General features: G+C 43.1%; 1 protein-coding gene across 5 annotated transcripts in view; it reads left to right on the forward strand.

Annotated features, from left to right (window-relative positions):
• Positions 1-27524, forward strand: part of Crot (carnitine O-octanoyltransferase) — a 56329-nt gene that overhangs the window by 16473 nt on the left and 12332 nt on the right. For 2 of the 5 annotated variants that reach the window (XM_039108454.2, XM_039108458.2), the window contains 7 exons: positions 8264-8399; positions 14669-14793; positions 16252-16433; positions 16623-16747; positions 20425-20533; positions 26215-26308; positions 27021-27146. In XM_039108454.2, coding sequence (XP_038964382.2) covers positions 8285-8399; positions 14669-14793; positions 16252-16433; positions 16623-16747; positions 20425-20533; positions 26215-26308; positions 27021-27146 — 876 coding nt within the window. In that variant the 5' untranslated portion in view covers positions 8264-8284. Of the gene's footprint in view, positions 1-1127; positions 5181-5511; positions 5574-8263; positions 8400-14668; positions 14794-16251; positions 16434-16622; positions 16748-20424; positions 20534-26214; positions 26309-27020; positions 27147-27524 lie in introns of those variants that run through there. The other 3 variants (XM_006236005.5, XM_006236004.5, NM_031987.2) reach the window with 3 other exon arrangements.

Consider the following 27524-nt stretch of genomic DNA (forward strand, 5'->3'; position numbering starts at 1 on the left):
TCATTTACATGGAGAGGACAGCTGTGAGCAGGGAGGGCTCTGAGGAGTCTTAGGAGGAGAAGGAACTATCAGTGTGAGATGTGAGGAAGAAAGCACTCAGGTGTGCCTTTTTGTAGATGCAGTCTCTCAGCTCTACCTCAGAAGAATGGGTAAAGCTCTGCTGGAGGTGGAGGCAAGAGCTCTTTAGTGTGGGGACCTATAGTTTCTCATTCACAGTGGCTAATCTTTCTCTGTATAACGAGGTTTCATAACAATGCATCTCTCCTGGAAGGAGCCTCAGAAGTATCTACTTCTAGAGAAGGGGAACAGGACAAGAGGCGTTCTATGAAAGAGGCCATGAGAGAACTTCGAGACTGTTCCTTCACTTCAAAGTCCACGTCCTTTGGAGTTTGAATTGTTGTTGGTTTTCTTTCTTCTTTTGAACCCCCAAATAGCATATGTCAAATTTCATGTGACTTTGATCCCTAAGGGATACAGAGCATTCAGTAGGCACTTCGATTCTTGTTACTGACATATCTAATTAGTGATCTACTAAGTAATACATTGATATTTTAACTCGTGAGGCAAATCTACAGTGTTATTTTCTAGAAGTACCTATTTAACAAGAACTGGAAAAACTGCAACTCCCAGCATCAATAAAGTTTGACTATTGACTTGATATTATTTTCTCCTCACTAGAAGTTATTAGTAGAGAGCTGGAATGTAGTTCACATACCATATGCATGGCTTATGTTCACTCTCCAACAATGTACACACACACGTACACACACATGTACACACACGCACACACACACACACACACACACACACACTAAAGAAAAAAAACTAAAATCAAAATACCAGTCAACTGTAATTTCCATTAGGCAAGAAAAACTACTTTGTTGTCAAGCAAAACAACAACAACAACAACAACAACAACAACAAACTAAAAAGCAAAACAAAACCGACCACCACTACCATCACCACCCAAACTCCCAGGCAATGGTGGCACTTGCCTTTAATCCTAGTACTTGGGAGGCAGAGGCAGGTGAATCTCTGCGTTCAAGGCCAACCAGGTCTCTAGAGTGAGTTCCAGGACAGCCAGGGCTACACATACAAAACAAAGCAAGGCTGCTAGTTTCAGTCTTGCTTTGGTCTCCTTGCAATGCCTCCTGGGAATGTTTTCCTTCTGCCATTATAGCTTGGAATATGAAGCTGCTTTATTTTTACCGAGTACTAATGCCAAAGGGTTTGCATTTAGTCTTAAAAGGGAGTTTTAAATTGAGTTTTTAGCAATGCTGAAACTGTAAAGACTTAGGCAACAGATATGAGCCTTGGGTGGGGGTCAGGGGTGTACTGTTAATGGGTGGAACCTAAAATGTCTCCTAAGTCCATGTCATGAAGACTTAGTCATCACCTCATTGGCTTTTGAGAGATGGTGAGACCCTGAGAACTCTTATATCACCAATGGCTTGATCTGCTTCTGGGTTTAATGAGCTACTGGGAAGTGATGGGAACTTAGGGGGTAAGATGTAATAGAAGGGGATGGGCCATGTAAAGATGCCCTTGGGGACTGTTCCTTATCACAGGTCCTTCTGGCCCCTATGAGGTGACCAGGCTCTTCTGCCACATGCTCTTACTGCCTTGCCTCCTGTGCCTAAGATGATGGGGGAAATATCTGAGGATTATGAACTGAAAGTCTGGAGCCATGCTATACATGCTAGCAAAGATTCTACCACGGAGCCACACTCCTCACTGTCCTGTGCCATCCCTGATCACTGTTACCAAGTGCCAGTAACACCTGTTCCCCCAACAATGGAATAATCCATAGTTTTCAGACTTATCAAATGTCCCACCATGGACAAAACAGTCCCTTTGGCTAGCCATATCCAGATCATGAGTTAAGCTGCTTTCCAGCAGGATATTACTTAACAAGATAAATTTGGACTCTGCATTGTGATTCATATGGCTTTATCATATAGTTCCTGTATCACTTCCTTTGATAAAGTTCAATTTTATTCCAACTGAACTTAAAGAAGAGGGAACTTAAAAAGAAAAAGATGGGGAACTTACTCCCAAGTTATTAGGGAACTACCCAAGACATGGGGCAGGAAGATGCATGGAGACCTTTGGATGCTGGGGTTCTCCCTTTTAGAAGGGAGCTCATAGGTGTTGGGTTTTGTTTGTTTCAGTGCTAGTGTAGGGTATCAGGCCAGTGGAAAATCATACTGCCTGCCCCATTGCCCCCCAGACTCAATTTTAACTGCCAGTGTTTCAAAGTTGGCAGACAAGCAATTCTTTCAGCTGTGCTGTGCTTTTACACTAGCTCAGTGTGCACGTCCCAAAGACCCCATAAAAGCCCCCCTAGCTCTCTGCAGTCTCTGCTCTTGTCAGAGGCAGCTGCTGTTCTGTGTTTTTCCCCCATAAATCTCTTTTGTGAGGTTTGTTGTATCATGTGACTTTGCAGTATTCTTTGGCTTCCTGACTGCCAAGAAACCCTTACAATTATGGACCAAATCCAAAGTTCTTGCACATGTTAGGTACGTGCTGTATCACTGAGATACACCCTAGCCTTCTCTTAATTTGTTATTCCATAGAATTTCTTATGATAATTTTAAAATTCCCTTTGTAGCCTTGCAAAAACTGTTTCCAGATCCCCGGATCACTCATGGTCAATAGAGTACTCTGAACCTCCATTGAGATATGTCCATACTAGCAGTTTTCAACCTGTGGCAAATCTTTTTCAACCTCTTTGGCAAATCTGTCTCTAAAAATACTTGCACTGCGATTCATGATTGAAGGAACTCTAGCCAGCCTGAGCATGGCCAACATGGTTCTGGTAGACTTTTCCCTCTTCCCTGATTCCCTCTGCCTTGCTAAAAACCCATTAGGTGACATTCCCAAAGCCAGCCAACAAGGTCTATTCCCTTATTTGGTCACTTCCTCTTCCCGAGGCTGACTACCAAGGTCTAGCTACCAAAATACTGTAGTCCAGCAATCAACCCTTTGACTCACCTAACACATCTAGTTAAAAGTAAACATCTCATCCTAGCTCTGGGTTTCCCCATTTTAGCTTTATAAACTACCATTTGCCTATGTGCCACATCTGTGTCCTCTCTGTCCAGAGGTAGTCCTTTGTCCTGGGGTCCTGAGTCCATATGGACCCCTTCATACAGAGTACTAGAAATCAATGGTTTTTATAGAAACTTTAAAAAGTTATAATCTCCACTAAGCTAATTTTAAGACTCAGGACAACTTGCTGGTATAATACATACTCCAAAAGCTTGGAATCTTTAGCCATCAAGACCTGTCTATCCTGCGCTAAGAAATACAAGCTTGTTCAAATTTAATCTGAGTTCTACATGATTTGAAATTTGACATTAAAGTATCTAAAGTATCTACATCCAGTAGAAAACATTTCAAGGACTCTCCTTATCTGTATTTTTACATAGATGGTCACTTTTTTTTTTTCCACATACGCCAAGTCCCATTGATTTTCTTCAGTCCCACAGTTTTCTCTTTCTGAGAAGTCACTGTCTTTATAGAAACACTATTTCTGCTTAATGAAAGCAGGAAGAAGGGAAACATGCAGCAGGTCTGGGATGTTGCTAAGTGGTAGAGACCCTGTATAAAGTCCTGGGTTGATCCCACTACTAAAAACACAAAAATAATGAAGGTGAGTGATCCTAAATTATTTGCCACCAGCAAACATTCAATATGAACAAACTTCTAAAGAGGTGCCAACATTTTTTACTTAAGAAAAAAAAGACAACAAAGGTTGAATTCCATCTTGTAAGCCTAATATAACGTTATCCAGAATGTAGCACTTACATACTATGGAGGGGAAAAAAAGTTCTTTAGCAGTCACTTTGACAAGCTTAGAGAGATCAGATTGATTATGAAACACCTCCAGTAAGCTGTACAGTCATAAAACATAGTAATTCTGCAAGAAACAAGACTATTTACACCGAGTCCTTCAATGACACATAGCCTCAACTCGGTTCAGGGCAGATTACTACCAAAAGGATTTCGGAAAGGCAGCAGCTTTTAATATACTAATTTGAAATGAAGTCTTTAAACTGTGTCGAATGAGTGAGCATGTAAAATAGTTTTCCTTCCACGAAAATCAAACAGAAGAACAAATAAACTGTCTATAAGCTTAAAATTGTAACAATTTATTTCAAAAGGTAAATTAAAAAATGCATTGACCTGTGAAAATAAATTGACCTCATAGTCTTCCTCTAGAACTTGCTAGCTTTCTGGATTAAAAATGCTACTTCTTAGACTGATAAAAAAAAAATTCTGGCCAGCTCAAAGTTTGAAGCTTGAACATCGCTAGAGACTCCAAGGGCTTGCAGCTGGCCAAATCTTAGTCTCAAAGAGGCGACGAGGCCAAACCGGATCCATTCTGCTGCTATTCTCTTGCCAGCACACAGGGTAGACAAAATAAAATGTCTCAGTACAACTCCAGTAAAAATTCTTGCTTGGGCCATGCAAAGGAGGCTCGCACTCGCAAGGGGGAGCGACTGGGAAGAAAGAACACAGCGCCAAGCGCCTAAGACTTCGGTAAAAAGCAGGCTGAGCCGCGGGCCCTCCTTACCCAGCCACAGGGCTGTGCCGGAGCGTGGGCAGAGCCGCCTACATCTCTGGACCTAGGCCAATCTCCCGCAGCATCCGGAAGGAAGCTGCTGTAGCCGGGACTGCAAAGAGCTAATCGGATTTTCTGCTCGCGTTCCTGGGGTCCGCAGCCTGGGGCGCAACCAGAGCCAGGGAGACCGGCGGGGGCGGGACCTGCAAGACTCGACAGCCCACCCCTTCCAGCGCGGGGTGGGACCCTCGCGGCTTTCCGTCCAATCCCGTTTCCCGACGCGCGCAGGGCGGGACCCTCACGGCTTTCCGTTCTAGTTCGGCTTCAGGGCCCCAGGCTAACCCGGGTAGTGGCTGAGTGCAGAGAGCCAAGCCGGGTGCAGGAGGTGAGGATTCTGGGGCGGGCTGCTTGCTCTCCCTCCTCTCCCACACGGCGAGGGGTTAAGGGGTATTGCAGTAGCGCGAAGCTGAGCTGAATGCAGTCCGGCTGTGCGCCGAGGCGTCCGGGTCAGGCGCGGGCGTGGTGTCCCCAGAGCATCTCGCCCTTCTGGTTTGGGGTGCTCACCCCTTCAGTTGCGCCCGCCTTGCTAGAGTGTCGGAGTGCTGATCGACTGGTTGGTTTTGCGTGTGCATGTTTCTTGGTTTTTCTTCCCTTGTACTAGTCCACGGTACAGAGCTGCCCTTGTTTTGGTAGGAGGAGTTTCTGAACTTTATAGCTTTCTGGTTCTGCTGCAACCTCGCTGCAGGCACCGGAAGGTTCCTTTTGCCCCTTGGGTCCGTCTAATAGGCTGCCTGGAACGTAGCTAGCTCTGTAGTGACTTAAACTTGATGTCTAGCAGATGTCCGTTCTCTGTGTGTTTCTAGCTTCTTTCACTACCTTTTTCCTCCTTTCCTGATCTTTAGTTGAATGTATTTCTTCCTTCCCACCGGGTTTGGCCAGTTCAGGTTCAATCAGAATTGTTCAAGCAGGCTCCTGGAAGTCCTGAGCGCTTCATCTTGGTTTACTGGTATGTGACTCTATTTGTTTACTTCCTGGTTTCTCTTTTCCCACCTCTCTTGAGTTCACATCACCTTGCTTCAGAAAGCTAATTGTCATCGTTTTCTTAACGTTATTGGAATCATTTGGCTTAGTTTATATGGTTGAAAAATTAAGACAACTCTTAAGGAATCTGTAATCAGCTTAACCTTGCAGGGGTTAAGCACTACAGCTGGCATAAAATTAGTATTCTGGTCTGCCTTGTGGGGTCTATTAAGTGACAAGGAAGAGTAATGAGAACAGCTTGCCCGGCATGCTAGCATTAGTTTCCTATTGCTGTTACGGCCGACAATGACAAGTTTAGCTGTTAAAGGAACGCAGACTTTGAGTTTATGTAGATCTGAAGTCTAAGTGAGCTTATCTGCTTACTCTGCATGGAAGTGCGGAAGGAGAGAGATCAGGGTTTCTGTTATGAGTAACTTTCTGAAGTTTTAGGGGGGAGAATCCCTTTTCAGGTTTATCCAAGTTGGCAGAGTTTAATTCCTGCTCACACGCATTAGGATTAAGGTTCCCATTTCCGGGCAGTCCTGTTTGTCTCTTGAGTTCATTAAGGACGTCAGTGTAGACATAGAGGTGTGGCAGCATCTCTGCCCCAAGGACTCAAATGATTAGGTTAGGTCCTTTCTATTTTTAAGCTCACTTTTCTTTTTGTAGGTGAAACCCAGTTGCAACCATATGGTGTTCTATCATAATGACAAGTTCTAGGGATTAAAAAGGGTAGGTAGGAGTTTAGGTCATCATAACAATTCTGCCCACTGTAGTCTGTAAAGCAGTTGTTTCAGGTTGAGTTGTTTTTATGGTATGCATTTTAGGGCATTAAAAAAGTCTGATGACTAATTATATGGTTGTACATCCAAAGATAAAGAGATTCGATTGAAGCTACTTGCCTAGAGCTGGGTGGGTGTTGGCGCCATATAACATTATCACCAGCACCAGGGAGGCAGAGGCAGGCAGATCCACTCGAATTCAGGCAAGCCTGGGTAATAATAGTCCCAGGCCTGCCTGGGGTGTAGTTATATTTTGTCTCAAAAAAAAAAAAAAGACAAATTTTGAGGCTCGGTGAGATCAATATCATTGGATATTGATACCCGCAGGCGAGCCCGGTGACCCAAGTGTGATCCCCAGGACCCACGTGGTGGGAAAAGGGAATGAACTCCTGTGAGCTGTCCTTTGTCTTCCCGACGGGTGCTGTGGCAGCCCACCACCAAATACCTGATCCCATCTATTCTTTCCAGTCACTTGCCTAGGAGCAAATGGTTAGAAAATGGCGGCGTCCATATTCAAGACTAAGAACTACATTTCTGTTAGTCCAATGGTTTCTCAACATTCAAATGGGGTGTAAGTGAAACCATTAAAAGGGAAGAGGAGGAACTTTGAGGTCCTATGCACCATTTGATTTCATTGACTGTGACAGTCTTCACCTCTTCTCTGTAACAAAGCTAGCAGTACAGTGCTATTAAGAAAACGAGTTATCATCTGGTCTCACTGTATTACCTAATCTGATCTCAAACCCCTGGGCTGAAGCAATCCTCTTGCCCCTGCAGCTAGGCACATGCCACCATGCCCCGCTCTGGGCTTTGTCCTCTCTTTGTTTGCCTTTCCTTTCTCATCCAGAAAGGTGACTCTGATGAAGTGGCTTCTGAAAATGAGTCCAAGGTGCTCGTTCTGGTTGGCAGTCAGCTGGGTCAGCGCTGAAAAGGAGATGGGAGCTGAGAGAGAATAGGTCATGCATCTGACAGGAGCTGACACATCCAGAAGGCAGAAGAAATATAGATAGGTCACTATATAGGCAGCAAAAATTCTCGATTTGGTTACGAATGGGAGAAAAGGTATTAGTCAAAAATAACCTGCCATGCCTTTGTTTTTGATATTGCTAACTGTCATAACATATAAATAGTATAGTTTATTTAACATTGCTATTTTTAAAATAGGATATGAAAGGATGGTAAGTTTTCATTCAGTATCAATCTTTGTTTCCTTAGTTACCAGTTTTATATGGAATTTATAAATGATTCTTTCAGAAATCTTATTTTTTATTCGATACCAATGTAACCTATTCATATATGGTGTTAGTTTTATTTTGATGAAAATTACCACAAATGTGGGAAGTATTCAAGTTTGGTTTGTGATACTCAACGTCAGTGTGATTAGGGCTCATGCCATCTGCACAGCATTAAGTGACATCAGTCTATAATGTCCAATGGCACATTGTTCCACACCCCCGCATATGCTTTTCATAGTTTCTCAGACCATAATCTTGTTCTACACATCTAATCCTACCCACCCAGCAAGATTCTCTGCAGGTTCCCTAATGCCCTGTCATATTGCCTTGTCGGAGGGGAGATTATAACACATCTGCTTTTGGCTACCAAGTAGGACCTCTTAAACATGCCTGAACCTGAGATGCTTGTTTCCATATGTGAAGTAGCTGAGATTGTTACCTCTAGAAGACAGTGTTAAGGTTAGGAGTAAGCATGTTTTCTGTAACACCTTACTACCTGGTGTTTGGTAGTCCCGGCTGATAGTCTTACTGGTGACACTTTGTTCATGGGGTGCTAAATCCACATTCTTAATATTAAAGTTGGTTTTCCTTATCTGACAAGTTTACAAATAGTTGTGACTGATGTCTCTCCTTTTCTTCTTCTTCTTTTTTCCTTTTAGTTTTCTTACTGTGACTATACCATGGAAAATCAATTGGCTAAGTCAATTGAAGAACGAACATTCCAGTACCAGGACTCTCTTCCGCCCTTGCCCGTTCCTTCGCTTGAAGAATCACTGAAGAAGTACCTTGAGTCAGGTATGTTCATAATCTTCTAGTGTAGATCAACATTGTTAGTAACGCAGAAACGACGTTGGTCAGGGTCTCATTGTGGACACCTCTAGGCTCATCCCTTGAGTCAGGTATGTTCATAATCTTCTAGTGTAGATCAACATTGTTAGTAACGCAGAAACGACGTTGGTCAGGGTCTCATTGTGGACACCTCTAGGCTCATCCTTCAGTCATGCAAAGCCTTTTGAAAGTTGTTTCTTGTACTGTGTAAACCTTTGTCTCCCTGTACAAGTCCCACTTAGGGCAAAGATTTCAAAATCCTCTTTGACTATCTCCATCTTTGAAATATCCTGTGGTTTTGACATTATAAATTAACTCCTTAAAAGGGCTTTGTAGTTTGCCCCCTAACATCTGTCCCGAGCATGTGCAACAATCTGTCATATCCAGATTTCCCTCACGTTCTCTTCTCACATATAAAATCACCACTTTAAATCAGCAGCTGCTTGACGTTAATAAATCTTTACCTTAGTTCACCTGGCCATTCGGGTCTAGAGCAGTGGTCCTCAGCCTTCCCAGTGCTGCGTGCGGCCTATGCTGTTCCCTCCTGTTTGTGGTGACCCAGAGCCATAAAATTATTTTTGTTCCTACCTAGTAACTGTAAATTTGCTACTGTTTTGAATCGTAATGTAAGTATCTGTGTTTTTCAATGGTCTGAGGTGACCCCTGTGAAAGGGCCATTCGACCCCCTAAGGGGTCGCAACCCACAGGTTGAGAACCACTGGTGTAGAGCCACAGAGTTGTTCATAAATGAGCGTGCCATTTCACTTTGGTATGAATTTGCTGCATTTCCTCCTTTTCTGTTGCTTAATTTTTTTCTTTTGTATTCATAATTTGTTCCTAAACACTTAGCTGGATGAGCATTCTTGGATACAGTTAGGCATAAAATACTGACTCCGCTGTATTTCCTCTTAAAAAGCATGCTTTGTGGAGGTCGCCTTCCCTTCTCTCCTCTCCTTCCCCTTCCCTTTTTCCCTTCTCCTCCCCTCCTCTCCTCTTTTCTTATGAGGATGGGCTTGTCTGCATTCACTACCCAGCTGGCAGCCGTCTTCACGTCTCTCCCATGAACCCTTCCTAGTACATTGCTTCATCCTCATAGCTGCCTGTGAAAGAGCATTGGAGGAGGCAAAAGAGAGCTAAATGTTTTTACTTGATTGTTTTTTCTTTGTTTTTTAGCTGAGTGTAGATTTCTGAATTGGATATGCTTGAAGACTTTCAAAGGCCTTATTTGTTCCTTATGGGAAATACAGTGCCATTCTGATTTTGGGGTCCCTCTTACTGAAGATCATAGTGCCTCCCACCTCATCTCCTTCCCACCTTCATGTACCTTTTAACGTTTTTCATTAGTTCATTTAACTAACCTACAGATTCAAACTAGTGTAGCAGGTATGAGTCCTGCAGTGGGGCATGGGGAGTGGACTAAGTGCTACACTTTGAAAGAAAAGTAACTCTCCATCAGTAGCCATCAGCCCCTCTGCTAGAAATGAAGCCTTGGGAGCCCCTCTCCACTCCCTGCTGGAATTAGATCTCTTGATCATGGTCTTGTGAGATAAACATATGGCCAGAGGATGGCATTTCACAGCACTCCTTCCTGCACTCTTGTTTTTCTATTCCCTCCCCTGTCCCCCTCTTCTCCCCTCCCCTTCCCTCCCTTCTCCCCCTTCCTCCTCCCTCCTCCCCCTCCTCCCTCTCCTCCCTTTCTCTTTCCTCCCCCCTCTCCCCTCCCCTCCCTTCTCCCCCTTCCTCCTCCCTCCTTCCCCTCCTCCCTCTCCCCCCTTCCTCTCACCTCCCCCTCCCTCTCCCCCTCCTCAATTCCTGAATTTCAGTGAGGGGGTGGTGTAGATGTCCTGAGCACACAGTCACTTATTCTTACCTTTAAACAGCGATGAGTCTCCACATTAACCACTGCCTACCATAGGAAGAAGCTTCTCTGACCAGGGTTGTGTGCATTACAAACCTATGAGTATCTTTAGAAGTGACTTTAACAACTCGATTATTTTGGAAAACATCAGTAGGTTCTCTTTCCTAGGGCTTGTGATTTCTCTGTCAATGGGTTTTGATTATATTTATAGGACGAGGCATATATTTTCTCCCGCGGAATAGGCCTCAAATCCTATAAAGAGGGTGGTTGTTACCCTTGCCTCTATTGCCAGTGGTTACAGTTGCCTTGTAGGTTGGTAGTGTAGCATGCGGACTTCAGCACCACACACACTATTGATGCCTTTTACCCCCAAGGAACTACACAGCACCTTCTAGCAATATGTAAGGCAGCCAGCAGTAGGAGAGTTCCTGGTCAGTTCAGTGATTTCTCTGTGTCCTGCGACCAAAGTTGTCTTTAGTAATAAAGTCTTGTTGTCTAGTCATTGTGGGCGTGAAGAACAGCAATGGCCTACCTGTATTGTTTTGGGTGCCTCGCTGACCTGTAGCTCACTGGTAGGGAACCATCCCTGGCACAGAGCATGCGTTCATGACCAAAGGTCAGGAATTCAAGACACACGGTAACTTCAGAAACAGAAGCAAAGGGGGGGAGTGGCTTCGTACACCAGTGTTGGGCACCTTTGTCCAGACTCCCCCTCTTCAAACGTGTATTTTTTATTAGGTTACAAATTAGTGGGGTCTCATAAATCCTTAGTTTATGGTGCAGTTTATCCACCCCTGTACGTCACCTTTCTCCCACCCCAAACCCATTCATTCCACGCAAACCTTTAGCTTCCAGTATTCTTTCTGCATTCTTTCACAACATGTGTATTCTCTCCCCTCATACCCTATCATTATTTACATTGCCAAACCATAGGTTTCTACATGGTTTCTTCATGGTTTCTTCATTGTTGGTTTCACCCAATCCTGGCTTCTTATTTCTATGCCCCTAATTCCATTTGAGTGACCCAGACAGCCGCCTTCTGTTTATCCCCTTATATCTCTACTTCCATTACACCCTAAGCCATTCAGATGGGTACATCCTCTCTTACCCTGTAAAGAGCATGATTCATCAGCCAAGCAGCAAACCCCATAACAATCCCAAGGTCCATGCTGCTTAACTGCCTTTTCCCTATAGTCCTACCTGTCTCAGTGAACACTCTTTCATGGTAGCTATTGTGTTTTATAAAAAGAAAGAGAAGAAAGGAATATGTTTGGTGGGAGCGTGGTATGGTGTGGGGGATGGGGTTCCTCTGCAGGCCCATGCTGAGGCATCCCAATGCCCTGAGGGACCAGCCAGACAATGATATAGTATAGAATAGAGTTTATTTAGGGCATAGGAGGGACCTTGAGGGAGTAGAGACAGAGAAAGGCGGGGGTGGGTGGTGTGCGTGCGTGCCCGTGTGTGTGTGTGTGTGTGTGTGTGTGTGTGTGTGTGTGTGTGTGTGTATGTGTGTGGGCGGGGGAGTAGAGGCCAGCCATGAGCACATGTAGGTAGGGCTTGAAATAGAAGAAGTTAGAATCTCACATGAGAGTCAGTGAATCTTAACCAACCTTTCTATGAAGCAGAGCCACAGACCAAATCTTGTGAGGGTTTCATAAATGTAGGCACAGTGCTCTGATCAGAATGATATGGCCTTGTTGTATCCAAAGGATAGGGCTCCACAATGCCTGCCAGTCCGTCAGCATTCACATTTAAGATTGAGGTTGGAAAGCTCACCGGGAACTCTGTGCATGGATGGTCTTGGTGAAGTGGATCTTACTGTTGAGTGTAGGGTTGAGACCTATTAATTTCATTAGCACACACCTCAATATCAGTATCTTGAACTGATCAGTTTGAGAAAGAGAGAAAGCAGAGTATGACTAATTGTTCAGGTTGTAATTTAAATTTTTTAAAATTTAAACTAAATTTAAGCTCTTACCTAATATATATGTACACACACATTAGCTGGTGCTATGTGATTTCACTATATGTATACTGTATAATGTTTATAGTGGGTCAAACATCTGTCTCTTCAGACTGATTCATTATGCTAAAAACATTCAAAATTGGCTCTCTGAGATACTCAGTGTGTAATTACTGTCTGCAGTAGCCCTCCAGAACTAACTCGTGTCTCACTTAGTAGCCACTGGTCCACCTTCCACACCCGCCGTCCACCTCCCTCTCCAGGGATCAGTGTTTCCCGGTGTGTTGGCTTCCATTCTAGGCTTTGTTCATTTAGCATTTCCAGTTTCATCTGGGTTCTAACCAATGTCTGTCTGCCTGCCTGTCTGTCTGTCTGACTGGCTGGCTCGGTATCATGTCAATGGAAGTTTAGTACAGACAGATACTTAGGCTGTTTCCATTTGTTGGATTTTGTGAATACTTGAATATAGGATGTGTACTTTCAGTGTAATCCTGCTAATTTAATGTGGACAGAATCCAGACACTCTGCTTCATGTGATTCATCTTTCACCATGTTTTTCCTGGCATTGAGGGAGGGAGGGAGGGAGGGGGGAGGGGGAGGGAGGGGAGGGGGAGGGAGAAAGAAAGAGGGAGGGAGGGGGAGGGAAGCGGAGGGGAGGAGAGAGAGAGAGAGAGAGAGAGAGAGAGAGAGAGAGAGAGAGAGAGAGAGAGAAAGAGAGCGAGCGCAAGAGCACTAGAGCTGTGTGGATGGGGTGCCTGTCTCTGACTTTGGTGAATACCCTGTAGCAGTCTTGTTCATGCTTCATTTTCCCTTTGTTTTTGAAGGTACCTTGTGCCTTGAATACTTGCACCTTGGATTCTGGTATCAGGATTGGCTTGTCTCTTGATTTATTTATATTTGACCTTCCTAGTATTTTCTGCAGCCTTTATTTCCAGGCCTTAGATACTTGTTTTCTCTATTTTACAAGCCAGACATCACTTTCATATGTCTGTTAGCGTATTTTGGGGTTTTGAGACAGGGTCCCAGTATGCTGCCCAGGCTGGCCTTGAACTTCCCCCACCGCAGCCTCTCGAGTGGCTGGGACTCTAAAGACTTGCCACTATGTCTACCTCACAGTGTTTTCTAGATTTGTGAAATGTTACCTTAATTTGTCTGATGTTTTCTGTTTCTCGGCCCCTCCCTGTCCCCCTCTCTGTCTCTCTCTCTCACAGATTACATTCCCCCTTGTTCTTTTTATATTTAAGTGTATTTTATATATATGAGTGCTTTTTCTGTGTGTCCGTCTAAAATACCAGAAGAGGCCATCAGATCCCATTAGAGATGGTTGTGAGTTGCCATGTGGATGCCGGGAATTGAACTCAGGACCCATGAAGAACAGCCAGTGCTCTTAATTGCTGAGCTCTCTCATGTCCCTGCACTCCTTTTAAAATCACTTTACTGTCCCTTTAGTGGGAAGGAGTGGAGATAAATATGTTTGGTTCCCTGGCTGGACTGGAAGCAGGTGTGTGTGCATATATGCTGTCCCTGTTAAGTTTTTATTATTACTTTTTGGGTGGCGTATACCTGCTCGCCTGTATTCCATGCTATTTGTATGTTTGCCTGTTTGTTAATTTTTAACATGGGTTTCAGGGATCAAATGCAGGTCCTTATGCTAAAAAGTAGCCATCACCTCAGCTCTATTTTGTTTATTTTGTTTTGCTTCTCAAATACCATTTTTTTTTCAAAAAAAAAATCTATTTTAAGTTCACAGATTACTGACTTTGTTTTGCGTATTCACTTTACTTCTCTCTGAAAACAGATATTTTAGAATGGATTATATATTGTGCTAGTTCAGATTTTAAAGAAGAAAATACGAAACAAAAAGAATATATTAATTTGATTTCTAACAAATTTTCAAAACAATCGATTTTCATAAACATTAATGGAAAATGCTTTAATTTCTCTTAAGTGTGGTTACAAAGGACTTACTTTCTACTGCAGTACTAGCTAGGATAGCTTCACCTCTAACTATCAGCTAGAATAATTTGGAGATAATTTCAGAATATTGTGACTGATTATCACAATATCTACTGCTTTATTTCTTTTAAAAAACAGTATTTAGGGGCTGGAGAGATGGCTCAGTGGTTAAGAGCACTGACTGTTCTTCCAGAGGTCCTGAGTTCAAATCCCAGCAACCACATGGTGGCTCACAACCATCTGTAATGAAGAGTGCCCTCTTCTGGTGTGTCTGATGACAGCTACACACTGTATGTACTCACATATAATAAATAAATAAATTAAAATAGAAAACAATCCTTTGCATTGCAGTTTTCACATTGCCAACTAAAACCTTATTGCGATCTAGTAATGTTTCGATTTATATAAAAACAGTGGAGGTGATATGGAGGGACTTACATCTAATCACTTTTTTTATAGTGAAGCCATTTGCAAATGAAGACGAATACAAGAAAACTGAAGAAATAGTTCAAAAGTTTCAAGATGGAGTTGGCAAGACATTGCATCAGAAGTTACTTGAAAGGGCTAAAGGAAAAAGAAACTGGGTATTTATTTTGTATACTTACAATGGAAAACTTGATATTTAAAGGAAAATGTAAATTGCACGATGTTTAAATCATTGTTATAAGATGCCAAAAGTCATTGTCATTATGGCCACAGCAGCATGACTCACTTAATTGGAAAGCATTTATTTTATAAGTGAGCTTTTCTCTTACTTGAGAGCCTGTTAACATGGAGGTTTCCTGGAGTCAGTAGTTTCTGACTCAGTGAGTCCATAATGGAGTTCCCTCGTGTTAATTCCTCTGTGTGGTACACGTGTTGGTCGGGATTGTCACAGGATCCAGAGTTATGGTGGGTAAGCTCTCTACCCCTGAGCATACTGATCATCACCCGTCCACTTGTTCTCATGTAGGTGATCAGCAGACTGTTTGCCTGACAGAATCCTCAAACACTAAAGCAGATGTGTTACCAGGTGGCATAGCATGTCTAGAGAGCGTGGGAGAAGTGGGAAGTGCTTGGGCATGCTCTGTAGCTCAGACTGAAGGGGGCGCTGCTCTCACTGCCTGTCTCCATTCCCAGCAGCATCCTTCCCTGACTCCTTCACTTAACCACTTCTCCACTACATGAATTAGAGGGTGACGTTTTGTGATTAGAAAGCATTGCCTTATGGAAAAATAATGATGGTGACTTACAATTTTAAAGAGAAAAATGTCTGATGTTTTCAGTGAGACAGTGATCTTTATGATGAAAAAAAATCTTCTTCTAAATTCCTTCGTTCTCAATTTTGGAGAGAGTTTAATTACAATGGGGTAAAGGTAATGAAGTGTTTGTCTCACTCAGGTCTTATAAGAAGTTCATTCTCTTGCTGTGACAGGGGACACATAAAATGGAGTTTCAGAGAAAAGTGTAAATTAGTTTGAAGCACACTGAAGGGTCTTGCATTTCTATTTATTTAATTTTATTTATTATCATTTATTATTATCTTCAGACACACCAGAAAAGGGCACCAGGTCCCATTACAGATGGTTATGAGCTACCATGTGGTTGCTGGTATTTGAACTCAGGACCTCTGGAAGAGCAGCCATTGCTTTTAACCACTGAGCCATCTCTCCAGCCCTGGGTCTTGCATTTCTAAGTAGAATTTTAGGTTGTTTTTTTGTCGTTTTGGGTAAAGGAACATGATTTTATATCGGCTTACTTAATAACTGTTACTAAGTGGCTCCAATGAATATCTGTTACACTCTCGGACTCACCACAATAGCCTGTTGGCTAATAGGGAAAGGTGAGTAGTAGGGAAAGTTTGATAGCGGCCGTAAAACAGCTAGTATTTAAAAGTTAATAGTTTCAGGTGGGGGGGGTATTAAAGCAGCAGTTTTCTCTATCTGTGATGACTTAAGATGTGGTTTTGAACTGGAAGGATCAAGGACAAGTGTACCGTGCTCTCTTGCTAGCAGTTGCGTACTGGAAGATTTGGAAGAGGTAACATTCCTCATTCCCTTTAGCTGGAAGAGTGGTGGCTCAATGTCGCCTACTTGGATGTGCGTATTCCATCACAACTGAACGTGAACTTTGTGGGTCCGTCTCCCCACTTTGAACACTACTGGCCTGCAAGGGAAGGCACTCAGTTGGAAAGAGGAAGCATACTACTGTGGCACAACTTGAACTACTGGCAGCTGCTAAGAAGGTGAGTGTGCTCAGGATCCCGGCTCAGGCTGCGCTGAGGAGGGACAGGCACTCAGGGCCCTGGCACAGGCTGAGCCGTGGGTCTGCCCAACTGGGAAATAAGCAGATACCGTCAACTTAACTCGGTTATTTGGGGGAAGGATAATATAGTTTTAACAATGACTTTTTAATCAAAATGCTTTTTTAATAGAGAAAAATTGCCTGTACATAAATCTGGAAATACTCCTCTAGACATGAACCAATTCCGGATGCTGTTTTCTACCTGCAAGGTTCCGGGAATCACTAGAGATTCGATTATGAATTATTTTAAGACTGGTAAGTAAAGACCTGGGACGTGGTTCATTTTTGGCAGGGCAGAGGGGAGGCACTGAAATTTGGGTAGTTTTGTGGTGATTTCTAAGATACTATTTTAAACAATTGGGTTTTGATAAGTTTATCAGAGACTTTCAGTGAAACTATGTTCTCTCCCATTACTAGCTCAGTAATATTCTTGATGAATATTAGGGAGAATGACTTTAACTTTTAGTTATACATTTTCCAAGACCCCATTTTCTTCACCAGAACCTTTATTTCTACTCATCACTAAGGTCTTTTCCAACATATACGCCCTAGACCCTTTTAACTTCAAACTCCATCACCACGAATGTTGCAGTTCCCGCTATCCCTTGGAACAGACACATGTCTATCAGTGGTCCACCTTGGCTGTCTTCGTGTCCATGTTGTGATAAATCATATGGCCTCACTGCTCTGGACAGCCACACCCTTCCCTCTCATGTGGCCCATAGCGTCTTGCTATAATTAGTTTGCTCCTGCACTTGTAGGACTGTTTTTTGCCTTGTGCCTCATTCTCAGCTCGTGAACTCTTACTTTTTTCTGAAGGAATCCTATTTTATGTATCCATGTTAAGGCAAGATTGGCCCTCCCCATTTGTGATGCTGGTGGTGAGAGTAGATGGCTTGCTTCCATAAGTGCCCGTACCTGCCCTTCTCAGGAAACCAAGAGTATGTTAACTAACTCTTCTGTTTGACCTCACTCAGCCTCCTCAGAGTGACAGTGAATCCCAAGTCTTTATCTCATGCTGAGTGGAATGGAGGGAATATGTAGGTGGAATTGAAGTTTATATAAGCTACTCCCACTGTTTGACCTCTATACTCCCTAAGACTGTGGCCAGTGGAAATGGTCCTTCTTACATTTCTAATGCATGGGAAAACACCTTCAGTGTGGTTTTTTCCCCATTTGGGGAGAGTAAAGTAAATAATTCTTTTACTTTGATAGCTTCACACAAGGTGAGGGAAAGATGACATTCTTTTTATCCTTTTTGCTGTGAATGCCATGTGTCTTGTTCTTTTTGTTTAGATTTCGTCCCTGTGCCCAGAAAAGATACAGGCAGATTGTCCCAAGATAATTAAGCCTTCCAGTTGCCGACTGTTACTTAAAAACTCACGGAATCAGAGCGACCATCCTATGTACACAGGGGAATAATGGTCCTCTGAAGATGCCATGTCCCAGGCCCCAGCAGGGAGGGACGAAGGTTGTTAATGAGTTGACCTGGAGATGAAGTTATGCTGAATTAATCACACAGATCGAGAGTCCTATGGGTCCTTAGAAGAAACCCAGAGGTGGCAGCACAGCAGGTTCTCATCTCCCCTTGATGGCTTTGAAGGTGGAAGGAGGGGCTCCTGGGCTGAGGAAGGAAATAGTCTCTCTAGAGCCTGTCCTTCATTCCATCACAGCAAGCCGAACTTCAGATTCATCCTTCAACCCCCTAAGAGATAATAGATCTGTTGTTTCAAGTCACTCAGGGATAATGTTTTTCAGCAGCCCTGAAATACTTGCCCACATGTTTGTCCACCCTGTTTTCCTGTAGTATTACATAGTTGTACATTTGTGTAGTTCACATTCCTTTTCGAAAAGTAGATGGACAGTAAGCTGGGGTGTAGCTCAGAGGTGGGAGGCCCTGATCCACTCCACAGTACCACAGACAAAAGAAACTTCAAAACTAACCCTGGGCAACTTTTCTGGTCCACGGAAGGGACCTTTCTAAAGTTCTGGGCAGATCACATTAGCACTCTCCTGAGTAAAACCTCCCTTAGCTTCCTTTCCATCATACGGAACACTGCAAGTCCTTTCTGAGTCGCAGGTGGTCTAGCCTCAGCCTGACCTATGCCCTTTCTCTGCTGATGGCCACTGAGCTCTTTTGTATAGCAAACCGGGTCACTTTTGTCCTGATACGTTTACAGTTTCTGTTCCCTCTGGTCGCTAGTGTCTGCAGAATTTCCCTGGTTCATATTTTCCATTTCGTTCAGATCCCTCTTCACATAGCCCTATCAGTTGATTGTGAGGCACTGCACTCCTGACACTCTCCCACATCGTTACTGACTAAGTGGTGGTGATTCTGTTTTCTTTTTAAGCTCTAAGTCTTGGGGAAGATGTCAATAGGAGATGGTAATGAAGGGCATGGGTGGGACATGTAAACGGATCTGGGGTGTCTAAAGGGGTCAGGGAGAAGAAATGGCTTGGAAATACTCTGAGGAACAAAAACATATATCTCCTAGATACGGAGGAGGTAGAGCACCGTGTATAAAGCACTGAATAAATTCCCACCAGTCCACTTTGTTCTGTGCTACTGTGCCTCTCATCTTACATCCCTTTCCTCTGTCCTGTCTGAGAGACAAGGAGCAGGGACACAGACTGCCAAAGTTCCTCCCCCTGACACTCAGGTATATGATGTTCTCTACTGACAGCTTCACTGAGGAATTGTTGCTTGACAGTACTGGGGTACTGTCGTCCATTGGAGCACTAAGTGCTCCAGGTGCAGCACACCTACCCTCCTCCCTTGGAGATTAGGGGAGGGATTGGGAAGGTTCAGAGTGGTATAGGTGTAGATGGCAATAAATTATTCAGTGATAATGAACATTAAAGCAATCACAGTGTTCTCTCAAGTGGTTCTTCCAGGATTCCTCAGATCTCCAACTTCCTTCCCATTCCTGTTTGTTTGTTTTTTAATTATTATGTTTTCATTACATTTAAAGTGTTGTCCCCCTTCCTGGTCTCCCCTCCAACCTCCCCATCCCCTCCCCTCCCCTTTGCCTCTAAGAGGGTGCTCTCTCACTTACCCACCCACTGCTTCCTCACCCCTCTCTAACCCCCCTTCATTGTGGCGACAAGTTGGTTGGTTTTTTGAGACAGGGTTTCTCAGTGTAGCCCTGGCTGACCTGGAACTTATTCTATACAGCAGTTGGCCTCAAACTCCAATCCTCCTGCCTCCGTCTCCCCAGGGCTGGGATTAAAGGCATGGGCCACCATCACCCAGATACCCCTTCCCATTTCTGTCTCTTAAGTCAAATTTAAAAATTCACAGCTCTCTGGTGTCTTTCACAGAGCACAAATACTTAAAACTTAACGAGTTCAAGATTCACATGGACAGGTTTCAAGAGTGTGTATTTCTATCATAGTAACTGAAATTCTGTCAACTTATCATTTCTTCCTTATGGTTATAAGGACCACACTTGGTCTCAGGCATCGTAGGCAAGCAGTCTGCCACTGAGCTGTGACTATAATCTTGGAGTTTTTCCTTATGTTTTCTAATTAAAGTTTCCTTGTGTTTTCTAATTTGAAAAATATAAACATAAAAGTTATACATGTTAACTACCATATGATGTCAATATTATGTCTACATTATGAAATCAAGTTAGACATCTCCTCAAACATCTGCCACTCTTTATGGAAAACTGAAAGTCCTTTCTTCTAGTGTTTTTGAAACACGCAGTTCACGGTTGGGTGTCTGGCTGCCTTGCTGTGAAGTACCATGCCAGGATTTACTGTTACCTGATTGTAGCTTTGTGTTCATTGGTGGGTTCTTGTTCTCCCTGTCTAGGAGATACATTTTACATATCACATTTGATAATCTACCATTATTTAAAATTTATCATTTATGATAAATAAAATACTGCAGTAATTATAATTTCATGTGTTTCCGTGTCCTTTTGCAGAGAGCGAGGGGCATTGTCCGACCCACATTGCCGTGCTGTGTCGAGGCAGAGCGTTTGTCTTCGATGTCCTCCATGACGGTTGTTTGATCACCCCACCAGAACTTCTCAGGTCTTTAACCACCTCTTAAAGATACTGTGCATCTTAAATCAATTAAGTTTGTTCTTTGGCAGTTTTACGCACGCGTAGAATGTACTCTTCTTATTCTCCCCCACTTTGACTTCGCTCCTGGCATCCCCGTCAGCTCCCGTTTTCCATACAGCTCTTTCCCACATTCATGACATTTTGTTTTGTTATGATCCATGGAGTTTGACCAGGGCCCTCTGAGTGCAGCAGTGAATACAGGTCAAGACCGTGAGCTCTCCTCTCTGAGAATTTAATTGAAGACTTGCTAACAATTTCAGAGGGTTAGTGTGTTGGCATCATGGTGGGCAGCATAGTGGCAGACAGTCAGGCAAGTTTGACACTGTGCATTTTACTGAGCAGTAGTACTAAGTTCCCACAGGCCTCATGGAGCTGCTAGGGCCTGTGCTTTTCCAAGCTTCTGTACTTGACTGGGTTACCGTACTAGGTAAGGGTTCAGAGCCAGTATGGCAGCAGTTGGTTACCACATAGCAATCGTGCTTTCCTTACACAGGTAGATACATGGTGCTGTAGTTGGAGTTTGTAGCTGACCCTGCAGAGCTCCTTTCAGCACTTTGAAGAGCGAGCCAGTACTGGGGGCAGTTTCTAGCTCAGTTCCAGCTCCATTCATTCTTCTATTTGCAGTCAGGGTCTGTGCTGTCTTACCTGGTTTGGGTTGGTAACTGTCTTGGTTAGGGTTTGTTTCTATTGCTGTAGTAAAGGCAAAAGCAACTTGGGGGAAAATGGTTTATTTCAGCTTATATTCATAGTCCTTCGTGAAGGGAGGAACTGATGCAGCGGCCATGGAGGGATGCTGCTCACGGCCTCACTCCTGTGCTTGCTCAGCCTGTTCTCTTACAGAGCCCTGGACCTCCTGCCCAGCAGTGCCATCAACTACAGGGGCCTGAGCCTCCCGTAGCAATCCCTAATTAAGAAAATGAACCAAGCCGATCCTGCAGGACAGTCTAGTGGGGACATTTTCTCATTGACGTTCCTTCTTCTCAAAGAACTCTAGCTTGTGTTAAGTTGAAATCAAACTAGCTAGCACAGCAACCAAGAGGAATAGCAAGAGAGTATTGTCTGGGAGTCTTTCTGGGTCCTCCATGAAGAGCAGCTTCTCTGGCAGTACCCATACCTCTCCCTGGAACTTTAGTTAGTGACCTGCTGCTGCTTCTAGAACCATCATTATGTGGGATATCTCCTTCCAAATTTGGTTTTTATGTTTTTAATTTAGGTACAAGATAGGCTTCCATAGCTGTTTTTATACCTCCTTTTTGAAAAAGCTTTATCTTTTGAAATTAAGGTACAAGAATGTCATTTCCTCCTTTCCCTTTTCTCCCTCTAGCCCTTCCCACGAGCACCTCTCCTGCCTTGCTTACTGTAACTCTTTCAAATTCATGGCCTCTGTTTCTTCAGGTGTACACACACGCACATGCACACACTCACACACAGACCCAGTACCAAGAGGTTAGTCATGAAATTATATATATAACCTGTTTTGTTTTAGTTAACCAGCTCTCTCGTGTCCCCTGCCCTCCTGTGTTTCTCCTCTTTTCCTGTGCTGGAGTGCTGGCACACAGGCCTGTCCTTCCAGCAGGAGGATCAGGAGTGAAGGCTCTCAAGATCACCCTGGCCTTAGGCAACTCCTGACCTACTTAGACTATCTGAGGAGACTATCTCAGAGGACTTTCTAGGATTTCCTTAGGTCTCAAGCTCTTGCTTGGGTTACAAAACTAGGGTTCAGAATTTCCTTCCTTTAAATGACAGTAAGTTTTAAAATAAGAGTTTCATAATGCTATTCTTAAAAACACCTATTTTTAATTTTCAGTTTTACCAGATAGATATGCATGTATTCTGGTTGGAGAAAATAAAAACATTCCATGTATTACCAGTCCCATCTCCCTACTCCAGAATTAGTTATTGATATTAGTTTAGTGTGCTCCATACTTCCAGATCAAGGGCAATAAATTTACTTGTACTATATATGGTGGTGGTGATGATGATGATGGTGGTGGTGGTGGTGATGATGATGGTGGTGGTGGTGGTGGTGCTGGTGGTGGTGGTGCTGGTGGTGGTGGTGGTGGTGCTGGTGGTGGTGCTGGTGGTGGTGGTGGTGGTGCTGGTGGTGGTGGTGGTGGTGATGATAATGGTGTTGGTAATGGTGGTGGTGGTGATGATGATGATGATGAGCCTTTTTACACTATTTCTGAGAGTTTGAAAACATAAAAAGACTCAATTATAAGAGGAAGACCTCTCTCACCATGCTCAGCTCCTGATCTCTGACCTCTTCAGTGATGCATATGATCACTTTTCAACTATACCTTATTTTTTCTTGGCTTATAAAGAATTGGGTTTCATTATGACATTTCTCAAGCAAAATTTGTTTTTGTTTACCTTTCCCAGTCTCCTCATCCCCTTCCTCCTGTCTCTCGTAGTCTCCTTTTAGTTTCCACCTCACGTGACCTTCTGTCCCTTCCCAAGTTCTCAGCACGCTTATGCCCTGTCATGGTCTTCAATACCAGTTCCATCCAGTTGCATTTTGTGTCTTTTCTTTCAGTTCCATGTGGGTAATTTGAAGCAAATCTCAGACATTGTGTCTGTTACTGTAAATATTTTAGTATGCATCTCTAAAATATCAGTAAAATATACACATAACTGCCATATCACAGCCAATGGCTTATCTCATAAATTAACAGCAGTCCTTTTTTTTTTTTTTTTTTTTTTTAATTAACTTGAGTATTTCTTACATACATTTCGAGTGTTATTCCCTTTCCCAGTTTCCGGGCAAACATCCCCCTCCCCCCTCCCCTTTCTTATCGGTGTTCCCCTCCCTACCCTCCCCCCATTGTCCCCCTCCCCCCAACAGTCTAGTTCACTGGGGGTTCAGTCTTAGCAGGACCCAGGGCTTCCCCTTCCACTGGTGCTCTTACTAGGATATTCATTGCTACCTATGAGGTCAGAGTCCAGGGTCAGTCCATGTATAGTCTTTAGGTAGTGGCTTAGTCCCTGGAAGCTCTGGTTGCTTGGCATTGTTGTACATATGGGGTCTCGAGCCCCTTCAAGCTCTTCCAGTTCTTTCTCTGATTCCTTCAACGGGGGTCCTATTCTCAGTTCAGTGGTTTGCTGCTGGTATTCGCCTCTGTATTTGAACAGCAGTCCTTTAGTATATTAATTTATAGTTACTTCAGATTTCCTAAATGTTTTTTTTTGTTGAGTTGTATATATCTGTATATAATTTAAGTGACTTTTAAAATTTTATATATTTGAATGCATATGTGTGTATATAAATGTGTGTATGTGGATACATGTACTCATGCCTCTGTGTGTATGTGTGTGTAGGCCAGAGGTAGAAGCGAGGTATTGTCTGCCATGATTCTTCACTGTCTTTTCTGAGAGAGGGTCTCTTACTGAACCTGGTGCTCTGTGACTACCTAGAATGGCTGGCAGTAAGCTTTGTAGGTCTACCTGTCACTCCCCTCCCCCACTGCCATCCCAGCACTGGGGTTACAGGTGAACATTGCCATGACTAGCCTTATACATAGATGCTGGGGACTGAGCTCAGACTCTTCATGCTTACATAGGAAGCACAATTGAGTTATCTTCTAGCCCCTTAATGATTGATTGATTTTTACAACATATTACAAACAGATAGAAAAATACACCCAGAGAATAGCTAAATACTCACACAGTATACATGTCCCCACACAGGTCAAAATAGAGTAATAAAATAGCCTATTGGGAAACCCTTGTACAAGACTTAGTCGTCTGGGCTGGATTCAGAGGACTTGACAAGTAATGGAGTGTTTCAGTCGACAGCAGAAGGCAAGGACAGGTACCCAGCAGGGATTTACACATAAGCGTCCTAACACCAAATATATACTCTATAAAATAGAGTATGTTATTACTCTATTTTGGTGTGTGAATGCTGCTTTCTTGGATGTATGTGCTCTGTACAGGATAGGATATGAGAATGACTTGTTCTTCTGCTCTATTGGAGGCCTTTCTTTTAGAAACAGTTCTTAATTTGAAAGCTTATTAAACTTTGCCACATGGGTTCTATTTTTGTGTCCTATTTATGTATGTATTTATTTACTTATTTATTCATTTATTTAATGTAGGAGTGCTCTGCTGCATGTACACCCGAATGCCAGACAAAGGCAACAGATGCCCTTGCAGATAGTTGTGAGCCATCTTGTGTTTGCTGGGAATTGAACTCAGGTCCTCTGGAAGAGCAGCCAGTGCTCTTAACCTCTGAGCCATCTCACCAGCCCTATTTGTCTTTTTTTTTATATTCTTTAATTTTTTTTTCTCCTCTAAAGTGATCAGGAAGAGGCAAGGGAAGCCCTCTCATATGCTGGTGGTTTGATGAGGAAATCCTCATGTACTCACAGAATACTATTAGTTAGGAAAGAAAGCCCCATGGTGGTGGGGCACACCTTTAATCCCAGCACTGGGGAGGCAGAGGCAGGTGGATCTCTGGAATTGAAAGCTAGCCTGGTCTGCAGTCTGAGTTCCAGAACAGACAGGGATTACAGTGAAACTTTGTCTCAAAAACAAAACAAACAAAAAAAAAGAAATTTTTTTTTGTTGCCAGGAAATTATTTCTTCATCAGTGTTCCAAATACAAATAAACAGAGGAACCTGTGCACATCATGTGCAGTCCCTGTAATGAGGAGAGCGTCTCCATGTGCAGTCCCTTTTTAGAGAGTGAGAAAACACTTTATCCTCATCCCATAAAGTCTTTGGACACATGAGTCCGTGCCCCATTTTTCAGGCTCACTATGCTGCCCTGCCTTCTGCTGTGCTTGAATTACAGACTGTGCATCACCACACATAGTCAATTGTTTAAAATATAATTGCCAACATTAATACAATGATACTTATGAAACATTTAAAATTGGCTACATGGTACTTTTGTTTCTGGGTAAAGCACAAATAATAATTGAGCATACAGTAAGTTTTCTGGTTTTATGCATGTGTATACAACTTTTAATTAGAAGGACATGATACTATACGATAACTACCAAAATACTTTTTCAGGCTTTTCCTATAGAGAAGGTATTTATTTATCTGAACTCTGGAAATGTTCATGTTTTCCAAGTTTAAATTCTATCATCTAAGCTTATTTTGAAGTATAAAATGTGAGTGTGTGTGTGAGTGTGGATGAGTGTGTGTGTGTGAATGTGAGTGTGTGTGAGTATGTGAATATGTGTGTGAGTGTGTGTGAGTGTGTGAATATGTGTGTGAGTGTGGATGAGTGTGTGTGTGAGTGAATGTGAGAGTGTGTGAGTGAGTATGTGAATATGTGTGTGTGAGTATGTTTGTGTGAGTGTGAGTGAGTGAGAGTGTGTATGAGTGTGCGTGTGAGTGTGTGTGTGTGTATGTGTGTGTGTGAGTGAATGTGTGTGTGAGTGTGAGTGTGTGTGTGAGTGTGTGTGTGAGTGTATATGTGTGTGTGAGTGTGTGAATGTGTGTGTGTGAGTATGTGTGTGTGAGTGAGTGTGTTTGTGAGTGTGTGTGTGAGTGTGTGTGAGTATGTGTGTGTGTGAGTGTGTGTGAGTGTGTGTGAGTGTGAGTGTGTGTGAGTGTGTGTGTGTGTACAGGCTTCTGTAGCTCCTGTGTATCCTGTCCATTCATTTTGAATATGCTTTCTATTAATCTTCCATAAGACAACTGACATACATCTACCAGAAATGCTGGAATGAACCTGTTGGGCCCAGTATAGCGGCATTAACCAGTGAGGAGCGAACTCGGTGGGCGAAGGTAAGGATTCATGCACGTCTTTCCTGCATATGCTCATTCCATCTTTTGTTTTTATTCCTTGAGAAGATAAAATAGTATATTTTATCATATTCTTTTCCTCTCAGATCAGATTCTCCTCCCCTTCTGTCTACCCGACTTCAAGTTCTTTCTTTCTTAAAAACAAAAACAAGCCACTAAAACCAGAGCCACATTGGTGTTTGCCAACTCCTCCTGAGCATGAACGCCCTGGAGCGTGGTTGTCCATTCCATTGGGAAAACTGATCTTCCCTCTCCCGGAAGCGTCCTGTGTGAAGAGCTTTGTTAGGGGTGTGACTTTGTGTCCACTTCCCTTTCGTCATGCTGGCATTTTTGTCTGGCTTGCACTGGTGCAGGCCTCGTGCATGCTATCACAGTCTCTGTGAGTTCATTCACTGTCATTCACTGTGCATTCACTGTCTCATCTAGAAATCACTGCTTCCTTAAACTTACCCAGCGCCTCTGGTTCTTACAGTCCCCCTGACTGCTCTTCTGTATAGGTCCTGAGCTTGAGGGGAGGGGTGACAGGTATCCCATTCAGGCCTGAGCACCTCGAAAATCTATCACGCTGTTCATTGTCAGGTCGTGGATCTTAGTGCTAATTGTAATCTTATGTTGTTCTTTCTAACAGACCCTTAATCCTTTCTAGATGTGTTATATTTAAACCATAACATTTAATCATCTCCTTGCTCTTTAGGCAAGAGAATATCTGATTGGTCTTGATCCAGAGAACTTGACTTTATTAGAAAAAATTCAATCCAGTTTATTTGTGTATTCCATAGAAGACACCAGTCCACATGCAACCCCAGAAAATTTTTCTCAGGTAACTTTTGTTCTCTTATCTTCCTACACAGTTTTCTGTAGGACGCTTTCTATCTGTTAAACATGAGACTTTTTTTTTTAATCACAGTCTTAGAATTTTTCTCAGCTATTAACTACATTGTGTACCAAATTGAATCTCATACATAGTGACTAGTGCTCTGTAAGTACTTGATATTTAAGTCTGTTTAGACGTATTTTGGACCTTGTTTAAAGAAGTGTGGCTATGATTTGCATACATGCCAGTGTTCTAAACTTTTCCGCCAACTGCATGCATAGAATATCTGCATGGAACACTGAGGCAAGTTAACTTCTCTTTCCAGAGGTGATGTGAGACCCTATCTGTAACCCATACCTACCTGTACCAGTCACAGTGGAGGTT

Source organism: Rattus norvegicus, chromosome 4, assembly GCF_036323735.1.
Source record: "Rattus norvegicus strain BN/NHsdMcwi chromosome 4, GRCr8, whole genome shotgun sequence".
Taxonomy (NCBI): domain Eukaryota; kingdom Metazoa; phylum Chordata; class Mammalia; order Rodentia; family Muridae; genus Rattus; species Rattus norvegicus.